At 46.5% G+C, this 10697-nt stretch overlaps 1 protein-coding gene across 1 annotated transcript in view; it reads right to left on the reverse strand.

The window, feature by feature from the left end:
• The window catches only part of SEPT1 (septin 1), a 3861-nt gene extending 2578 nt beyond the window's left edge, over positions 1-1283 (reverse strand). The window contains exons 1-4 of the mRNA XM_010837325.1: positions 1112-1283; positions 849-939; positions 670-756; positions 292-415 (exon numbers count right to left, since the gene is read on the reverse strand). Of these exons, the coding sequence (XP_010835627.1) occupies positions 292-415; positions 670-756; positions 849-939; positions 1112-1114 (305 nt within the window). The 5' untranslated portion in view covers positions 1115-1283. The remainder of the gene's footprint in view (positions 1-291; positions 416-669; positions 757-848; positions 940-1111) is intronic.
• Between the last annotated feature and the right edge of the window lie 9414 nt (positions 1284-10697).

Raw genomic sequence — 10697 nt, forward strand, 5'->3', positions numbered from 1 at the left:
AGTGCCGGCAGTCAGAGATCCGGACCACAGTAGAGGGCAAGGGGCAAGGCTAGCCAGGACTGTAGGGGTGAGAAGCAGGGTCTTTGGCTCCAACCAAAGATGTCAGAGGAAACTGGCAGGAGAGATGTTGGGAAGCACAAGGCGTTTTGGGCCCCAAGACCACCAGAAACAGCTCCTGCTGTTGCAGGGGCGTGAGTAGGGCAGGGCAGACCAGCCCTGAATCCGACCCCTTGGTCTCCACAGAGTAGCCACATTGGGAAGCTGAGCCCTGGGCTCTCCCCGATTCCTCACCAGTCTGAACAGTCCACTGAGTCCCCAAAGCCAGGTGTGTCCACCACAGTCAGCTTCACCTTAATACCCCCCTCCTCGATCTCCACGCCCCGGCGCTCGATGGTCAGCGTTTGCGTCAAGCGAGCTATGAGGATGGGGAGAGGTCAGGGAGCTGGCGAGGGGTCTGAAGCAGGACTAATTTCCTTTCTCAGACTCACAGTTGCCCCCCACCCATTTTTCAGGGGAGGAGACTGAGTCTCAGAGAAAAGCAATGAGCTGCCTGAGTTCCCCAGAATGTCATGGGAGACCCAGAAGGAAAGGAAGAGTGTGCAGTCTGGGAACATGGGAGGAGAGGGGTCAGAGGGCATGGGCAGCGTGGTGGGGAGAGGGGCATCTTACCACTGGCTTCTGGTATTTGCCGATCCTCATAGAGGTTGGTGAGAAATAGGCTGTTGATGAGGGTAGATTTTCCCAGGCCTGACTCCCCTGTGGACAGGTCAAGCCCAGCTGGTCAGGTGAGGGGACAGCCAAGGTCTCTTGAGGACACCCTACCAGGCCCCTCTCCAAAACCCTCAGACCTGCCACCATGAGTGTGAAGTCAAACCCCTTCTTGACAGACTTGCGATGCAGCTGGTTGGGGAGGGCGGCAAACCCCACATACTCCTTGTCCTGTTGGTGAAGGTGGACGATATGAGGCTGCTGGGGGTGGCAGGCAGGGTCCCCCAGTATGACCTGACCTCAGAAGCTAGGAGAAGTCAGCCTACTGTGGGTTGACCAGGACCTGGCTACCCTGCTGGCTGGGGACGGAGAGATGCCTGGATTCCTGGGCATAAGGACTCACCATGGCCCCGATAGCTGTTGCTGCACCTGATGGCTCTCCCCACTTCCTCTGGTGGGCAGGAAGTTGAGGGCGGCAAACAAGGGGGCGGGCAGTATAGGAGCTGAGATGCTCCAACTGGCCCAGAGAGTGGGGAAAACCAAGATTGAGATCAGCTGGTTCTCGATTCCTGGGTCCCTTTGCCCATCACCCTGATAGGAAGCCTCAATCCCTCTGTTCTCTGTACACGTTTATTCCAAGCCCTGCTGTGGCCCCATCACCCTGATGGAAGGTAGGGTGTAAGCAGAGAGGAAGGAAGTGGGTTGATCTCTCTAGCAAGTGAGGTGAAGGCTTGGATAAAGACAGTTTAAAACAGTTTCAGCCTGGTGCTCTGTGATGACCTCAAGGGGTGTGATGGGGGTGAGGTAGGGAGAAGGCTCAAAAGAGAGGGGATATATACATACTTATGACTGATTCATGCTGTGGTATGGCAGAAACCAACACACCATTGTAAAACAATTATCTTCCAATTAAAAAATAATAAAATTTTAAACAATTTCCAAGGGTCTGAGTGGACCAAAAGCAACAAGATTGAGGGTAGGAGGGACCATCAATTTTCCTCCCCAGCTCATGCACTGGATTCTTAAAAAAGGACTTCAGATCTTTGGACACTACTGCCAGAGAGCCTGCTTTCAAAATCCTAGCCAAGGCACTCCTCTGCTCAAAACCCTTCACGGACTTCCCAGTGATCTTAGAATCAAGTCTGAGAGTCCTGGCCAAAGCCTCCTGCATCTGACCTCATCACCTCCTCTTTGATTCGCCCTTGGCAAGTGCCCACATCCTTGGCTCTGTCTACAATTTTGTTTATTTTATTTTTGCCTGTGCTGGGTCTTCATTGCTGCAAAGGCTTTTCTCTAGTTTCAGTGAGCAAGGACTTCTCTCCAGTTGGGACGTACAGGCTTCTCATTGCGATGGCTCCTCTTGTTGCAAAGCACAGGCTCTGGGCGCAAGGGCTTCAGTAGTTGCTGCCCCTGGGCTCTAGAGCAGTCTCAGTAGTGGTGCACAGGCTTAGTTACTCCTTGGCACGTGGGGTCTTCCCAGACCAGGGATGGAACCCACGTCTCCTGCACTGACAGGTGGATTCTTTACCACTGAGTCACCAGGGTAGCACCCTTGGCTCTGTCTATATTGGACTCTTCCTTCTTCTGCACAGGTGAACTCTGTCTTTCAAGAGTTTGATTCAAAGGGTTCTTCTTCCTCCTGTATGAAATCTTCCCCACCCACAAAAGGTAGAGTCATTTTCCATCCTCTGGACTCCCCAGCACCTTTCATAGCCCATCCAATGCCCACCTTTGCTTACCTGGCTGTCTCTTCTACTCCTGGCTGAACTTTCTGAGGGCAGGAACTAGTCTTCCTAACGTTTACATCCCTGGTGTCTTGCACAGGGCCTGGCACCAAGAAGGTGCCAATAAATAATATATCAGATGAATGAATGCATAAAAGAGTGAGTGATTGAAGTTAGTTAGGGAAAAGGCAGGGAGGCTGCAGAATATGTAAAAGGAGCTTGTCTTTGGAGTCAGAAAGAACTTCCCAGACTTCAGTTCTATCACTTGCTGTGTGATCTTGGGCGAGTCATTTGCCCTCTCTGAACTCCATTTTTTTCATAGTAAGATGAAATGCACACACTTAGACTTTCTATCAGGAATTAGAGTGGTTTTGGATGACACAGGCTTTGGAGCTAATCATTTATGTATACAACATACCATATATACATATATATATATTAATATATATGTACACATGTTGTTGTTGTTTAGTCGCTAAGTTGTGCCTGACTTGTTTGCAACTCCATGGACTGTAGCCCGCCAGGCTCCTCTATCCATGAAATTTGCCAGGTAAGAATACTGGAGTGGGTTGCCATTTCCTTCTCCAGGGGATCATCCTGACCCAGGGATTGAACCTGCATCTCCTGCTTGGTGCACACACACACACACACACACACATATATACATCCCAACTTTAGAATTTATGAACTGAAAGGCCTCTCTGAACCTTAATATGACCTATAAAGCATTGTTTGGTTTGTGTGTATGTGTGTTAGTCACTCATTCATGTCTGACTCTGCAACTCCATGGGCTATAGCCTGCCAGGCTCCTCTGTCCATGAGATTTTCCTGACAAGAATACTGGAGTGGGTAGCCATTCCCTTTTCCATGAGATCTTCCCAACCCAGGGATAGAACCCACGTCTCCTGCATTGCAGGCAGATTCTTTACCATCTGAGCCACCAGGGAAGCCCATTGCTTGGTCTAGATCCTGCCTATTGCTCCAACCCCATTTTCGTCCTTCACTCCTTGTGGTTCTGTTTATCATTTCCCATTTAGCCCCTGTTGTGTCCCTCCCCCACCTTCTTGTGTTGGAGCCCTAACCCCCATGTGACTACATTTGGAAGTAAAACCTTTAAGGAGGTAATTAAGGTTAAATGAGGTCAGGAGGGTGGGGCCCTGATTGGATAGATCTGGTGTCCTTATAAGAAAAGACACCAGCCATCTCTGCGCACGCACAGAGAAAAGGCCATGTGAGGACATAGTGAGAAGGTGGCTGTCTGCAACCCAAGAAAAGAGGCCTCACCAGAAACCGCCTCTGCTGGCATTTTGATCTTGGACCTCCAGTCTCCAGAATTATGAGAAAATAAATATCTGTTGTTTAAGACTTCTAGTCTGTGGTTCTCTGTTATGCCAGCCTGAGTTAATACAGCTTCATAGCACCCTCCTTTCCCCTTATCCTAAGGCAACCACTCTAATGTGCACAATATGTAATTTTTTTTTGGTTCCTATATATTTTGAAAAATGTGTAGTACACGGTACACAAATGTTTATAGAAATAGTTGTATGTGTTTACATATGTGTTATATATATGTTATGTATGTAATGGGCTTCACTGGTGGTTCAGAAGGTAAAGAATCTGCCTGCAATGCAGGAGACCTGGGTTCAATCCCTGGGTTGGGAAGATTCCCTGGAGAAGGGAACAGCTACCCACTCCAGTATTCTGTTCTGGAGAATTCCATAGACAGAGGAGCCTGGCAGGCTACAGTCCACGGGGCCACAAAGAGTTGGACACAACTGAGCGACTTCCATTATGTATGTAATATATGTACACGGTACACAAACGTTTACACAAATAGCAGTGTAGTAGTGAAAGTCACTCAGTCGTGTCCGACTCTTTGTGACCCCATGGACTATACAGTTCATGCAATTCTCCAGGCCAGAATACTGGAGTGGGTAGCTGTTCCCTTCTCCAGGGGATCTTCCCAACCCAGGAATCAAACCCAGGTCTCCTGCATTGCAGACTGATTCTTTACCAGTTAAGCCACAAATAGTTATCTGTGTTAATATATATTTCTACTTATTAATTTATTCAATTAGCATTAACTTTTAAGACCCATCCATGCTGCCACCTTATCCTTGTTTCAACCTCATTTTTATTATATACATGTCTATTTCAAATTATTAATCTTTGGCTGTGCTGGGTCTTAGTTGCTGCACGCAGGCTTTCTCTAGTTGCAGTGAGTGGGGGCTACTCTCTAGTTGCTGAGCACAGCCTCTAGAGTGTGGGCTTCAGCAGTTGTAGGGCATGAGTTCTGTAGTTGTGGCACACGGGCTTAGTTGCCCCATAGCATGTGGGATCTCCCCAGACCAGGGATCAAATGCATGTCTTTGGCAGGCAGATTCAAAACCACTGGACCACCAGGGAAGTCCTTCAACCTCATTTTTAGTACTCCCTTTCTGTAACCCTGTGAAAACCACCCCTCTGGGCCTTACTTTCCTCATCTATCATATGGGATTGCATACTCCTGCCACACTGAATTCACAGAAGTTGTTCAAGTTTCCTATGCTTATAAAGACATATAGGGATTAAGAGCTGTGTGACCCTGGGCATCTTACTTTCCTGTGACTTGGTTTCTGCATCTGTTAAATGATTCATTAATAATTTCACCTCATAGGGCCATGATGAGGATTATGTATCTGACACACATAAAACTCTTAGCAGTGCCTGACATAAAAGATGAGCTTGAATGCCAGCTTGCTATGACATGAGCTGAGAGGTGTGACAGTGCCAATGATCCAACCTAGCGACTGCTCTTCTGGATCAGTTGCTGAGAATCCAGACGGAGTGAATCAGTCAGGGTTGCCGCCCTCTGGGGAGACGGAGACAGCCACAGGTAAGGGTGACACACAGCACTGGCGCTAAAAATGTAGCGTAAGAAGGAGATAAACAGAGTGCTCTGAGAAGCCGAGGGACGGGATAATTACACCCTTCCCCTGCACCACAACCCTTCCTTCTGCACTTCTCATCAGGCCAAGCAGCCCTACCATTTTAGTTAAAACTCTGAAGCCTCCCTCCCTTGCCCTCTGCAAATATATCCAGTTGATTTTCAAGTCCTTTCTACTGATGAGAAAAAGCAGCCCTTCCTGCCTACATCCCTTACTGTTTTGCCCCTGCCCTGGTTTCAGACTCAAATCAGGCTCTTGCCCCAATTACTCAACAACCTTTAAGAAAATAACATGGGCACACCTGTCAGAATGGCTATCATCAAAAAGACCACAAATAACAAATGCTGGCGAGGATGTAGAGAAAAGAGAACTCTCATACACTGTCGGTGGGGATGTAAATTGGTGTAGGCAATGTGGAAAACAGTATGGAGGTTCTGTAAACAACTAAAAATAGACCCACCATGTGATCCAACAATACCACTCATGGGAATGGATCTGAAGAAAATAAAAGCACTAACTCAGAAAGATACATGCACCCCAGTGTCCGAAGTATGGAAGCAATAACAGCCAAAATGTGGAGCAACCGGTGTCCATCAACAGATGAATGGATAAATAAGATGTGGTGTTACACACACACACACACACACACACAATGGAATACTACCTACTCAGTCATAAAAAAGAATAAAATTTTGCCATTTGCAACAACATGGATGGACTTGGAGAGTATTATACTTAGTGAAATAAGTCAGACAAAGACAAATACTATATACTATCACTTACATATGGAATCTAAAAAATAAAACAAGCTAATGAATATAACAAAACAGAAAGAGATTCACAGATCTAGAGAGTAAACTGGTGGTTACCAGCAGGGAGTTGAGGGGGAAAAGGGCAAGATAGGGCTGAGAGATTAAGAGATACAAGCTCCTATGTATAAAATAAATAAACTACAAGGATATATTGTACAGCACAAGAAATAGGGCCAACATTTTATAATAACTATAAATGCAGTATAATCTTTAAAAATTGTGAATCACTATGTCACAGACCTGAAGCTTATATAATATTGTAAATCAACTATACCTCAACAAAAAAAGAAAACAAAAGAAAAATAACATGTATATTCATTTATTGTATAAGCAATACATATTCTCATGGAAAAATGAGCAACTGCAAATGGTTAGAAAAACATACATCTAATATCATTACTGATATAACCTCATTTTGATTTTCATCCTTTTGGATTTTCTCATATGCCTATGCATATGAATAAATATATATTCACAAAACTAAGATTATACTATAATTTTAGAAACCTGTTTTTGTCATTTAATATGTCCTGTAAGTCTATGATCATAAACACACATCTACATTATCATTTTTTAATAATTTTATTTCATTATCATTTATATACACTTATATTTCATTTGTATTTACTTATTTGGCTGTGCCAGGTCTTAATTGCGGCATGGGGGAGAGAAGCTGGGCCCCGCGCATTGGGAGTGTGGCGTCTTAGCCTACATTATCGTTTTCATAGCTGCTTAGTATTTAGGTGGCACTAGTAAAGAACCCGCCTGCCAACGCAGAAGACGTTAAGACATATAGATTCAATCCCTGGGTCCGGAAGATACCTTGGAGGAGGAAATGGAGTGAAAGTGTTTGGGCTGTATTCTTGCCAGGAGAATCCCACTCCAGTATTCTTGGCAGGAGAATCTCACGGACAGAGAAGCCTGACAGGCTACGGCCCATATAGCAGGACGTGACTGAAGCGACTTAGTGCACACACACACACACATTTAGGTTGATTCCCACTCTTCCCCATGATAAACAACGCTGAGCTGGGATGACTATGTGGTGCTATCATTGTGCACTTGTCCAAACCATTTCCTGGGGCCTCATTTCTATAAGGGGAATTACTGAGTCAAAGGAAGTCACATATTTAAGGCATTTGTGCATATTAACAAATGCCCTCAAAAAAGGTTCGTGGCCTGGTTAAGTTCAGAAATGACACGAATTAGTAGTGACTTTTCACTTTCATGCATTGGAGGAGGAAATGGCAACCCACTCCAGTGTTCTTGCCTGGAGAAACCCATGGACAGAGGAGCCTGGTGGGCTGCCGTCTATGGGGTCGCGCAGAGTCAGACACGACTGAAGCGACTTAGCAGCAGCAGCAGCAGTGACACAGTATTCCATTTACATGCTTATTAATTCCAACAAATTATGCTCAGTCATTCCTGGGATAAAGACTTTATAATGATAAAATTTGGGGCCTGTTTGGAAGGTTTCTATGGAGCAGTGAATGGTAGACAGCAGTCTTTCCATTTCATGGTCATCTGGATCACTTCTTTTTCATCTCAGCATATCTTCATAACCACCTATGACCCTACCAGACATCCCAGGAAGGGCTTCTGTATCTTTAGACCTGAGTTCAGATTCAGACCCAATAACTCCAGGTTTCATCTTCTCAAAGTTAGACCTTGTTCTACAAGTAACTATGGCATGAGGGCTGACCAGCTTTTGGGGGGCTCCCTCCAAGAGGGGCTGGCTCTTTGCCATTTTGGTACCCTCTTACCTCTGTTTCCCAGCAATGTGCCTGGTACATGTTGGACCCCCAGGAAATGTTTGTGGAACTAATCATTAACTTACCATCTTATCTGCAGCTTCCACTACTTTCCTATTATATAAACTTATGACACATTAATCAGAGCTATTATTTATTTTCCTGAGGATTGATTGTAATCATGGAGGATATATATATATATATATATATATAAAGATAATTACAGTCTATATAGGGCTTCCCTGGTGGCTCAGACAGTAAAGTATCTGCAGAATTTGCCTGCAATGCAGGAGGTCCGGGTTTGATCCCTGGTTTGGGAAGATCCCCTAGAGAAGGGAATGACTTACCCACTCCTTCCCACTATTCTTACCTGGAGAATTCCATGGACAGAGGAATCTGGCAGGCTACAGTCCATGGGACTGCAGAGTTGGACACAACTGAGCGACTAACACTTCCATTTTTTCATATCTATATATGTATGTATTTGCCTGCTCCAAGTCTTAGCTGCAGCATGCAGGATCTTCAATCTTCATTGCACATCAGGGATCTCTTAGTTACAGCATGTGGGATCTACCTTCCCAACCAGGAATTGAATCTGTGTCCTCTGCATTGGGAGCTTGGAGTCTTAGCCACCAGATGACCAGGAAAGTCCCCTTAATCATCTTTGGATCCCCAAGCTTCTAGCGCATAGTAGGTTCTCCATTAGTGTGTGAGCGACTGTGCCTGGAGTTCTTCATTCAGGGTCCCCTTCAGCCAGGCTCTGGACTTTGCTGAAATCTTAGCTGATTGAAAGGATCAGCTTGAAAACACCACCTTCTTCCTTGGTTACTTCAGCCCAAAGAGTCACAACTGATATTTTTTACTGAGTACTTTACACATATTATTCTCAACCATTCAAATTAGGTAGTATCTCCATTTTACAGTTCAGGAAACAGAAGTAACTTCCCCACCCAAGGTTAAAGGGAGTAAATGACAAGATCAGGAATAAAACTCTTCATGAATGACCTTAAAGATAATGTCCGCAGCCACTAAACTCTACAGGTTTCTCTCTGTACTACATTCCTATCATATCTTTGTTCATTAGGTCAATGTAGACTGTCCACACATCTGTATGTCTCCATGTTCTAGATGTGAGAAATTGGGCCATAAAGACGGCTGAGCACCAAAGAATTAATGCTTTCAAACTGCAGTACTGGAGAAGACTTTTGAGAGTCTCTTGGACAGCAAGGAGACCAAACCAGTCAATCCTAAAGGAAAGCAACCCTGAATATTAACTGGAAGGATTGATGCTGAAGTTTAAGCTCCAATACTTTGGCCCCTGATGCAAAGAGCTGACTCATGGGAAAAGACCCTGATGCCAGGAAAGATTGAGGGCAGGAGGAGAAGCAGGCAACAGAGCATGAGATGGTTAGATAGCATCACCAACTCAATGAACATGAATTTGAGCAAACTCCGGGAGACAGTGAAGGACAGGGAAGCTTGTCATGGGGTCACAAAGAGTTGGACATGACTTAGCAACTAAACAACAAATATTTGTGCACGCTCATTCCCACAAATAAGACCTCTTCCTGGTCTCCCATACTATAATATCTTGAATTAGTGCACATAACTCTCACGCCCTTACAGTTCTTATTTATCATGAATTGTGTGCTTGCCCCTTTAAATTGGTAGCACCCCAAAGACAACTCTTACACGTGTTTTATCTCTTTATCAAACTGTTGGCATAGTACTGAGGCACTAATAATTGTTGATTAATACACAAATCTTAATTAACCCTCTCCATCATTAGATGAGCTGCAAACAGAGGCACCCCACCCGCTCCCCAAAGGCAAACATGCCCAGAGGAGATACTGGGGATCACACCCCTGGGTCCACTGAAACAGCCCCAACCAGGGCCGCACCAAGCTAGGAAACAAGGTTTAATGTTTTCGCTTCTCCCTGGGTTCTTTTGTAGCGCCGTAGACCTGTCCCTAGTCTTCCCATGGCCTCTTTTCTATGCGTCTGTCTCTCTTTGTCTCTGCCAGCTTCACTCTTTGTTCCTCTGCCTCCGGGCTTGTTTCTCACCAGGTGCCCTGCCCAGTTCCTCCGACTCTGCTTCAACGACTTTATATCTCTCTTATCTGTTTCTACATGTTTCAGGAGGCCAGTCTTTTGCTCCTGTGTGTTTGGTCCGCTGCAGTCTCTCGGTCTCTCTGCCTTTGCATCCTCTCTGACTGGGGGCTCTTCGGGTTACGACTCTGTGAGTCTCCGGATCCAAGTCTAAGTCCATCGGCCTGCCTCTCCCCAGCATTTATCTGGCGTCTGCCACTAGCTCCCGATCCCGCCTCGGTCTCCCCCAGCCCAGCCCAGCCCAGCCCCCACCCTCGGCCCCCGGCCTCGCCGACCAGACCGGCTTTGTTTCCTGCGTCTCGGCGCCCCGCCCCCGCCCCGTCTGGGGTCTCCGCCGCCCTCTGCCGCCCTTTGTCTGCCTCGGTCTTTCCCCCACCCCTTCCCTGGGTCTGTCTTTGGCTGTCTCTTTGTTTCTCCAGGCTGGGGTGGCTGGAGCTGTTTGCCACCTCTGAAGGTCGGCGCGGGTGGCAGGACACAGCGACAATTAGAAAGAGTCTTCGGCCCTCCGCATCCAGCTCCAGCCCAGGAAACACACGGTTAATACCACAGAGTTCGGGCAATTGGACTTGGCTCAGAGTAGCCCTCTCCGCGGCACGCGGCTGCCCGCCGGCTACCGAGCTCCAGAGGACACGGGCGGCTCCCACAGGCGTGCAGCTCCTCCAGGGT

This window comes from Bison bison, unplaced genomic scaffold, assembly GCF_000754665.1.
Source record: "Bison bison bison isolate TAMUID 2011002044 unplaced genomic scaffold, Bison_UMD1.0 scf7180017864072, whole genome shotgun sequence".
Taxonomy (NCBI): Eukaryota; Metazoa; Chordata; class Mammalia; order Artiodactyla; family Bovidae; genus Bison; species Bison bison.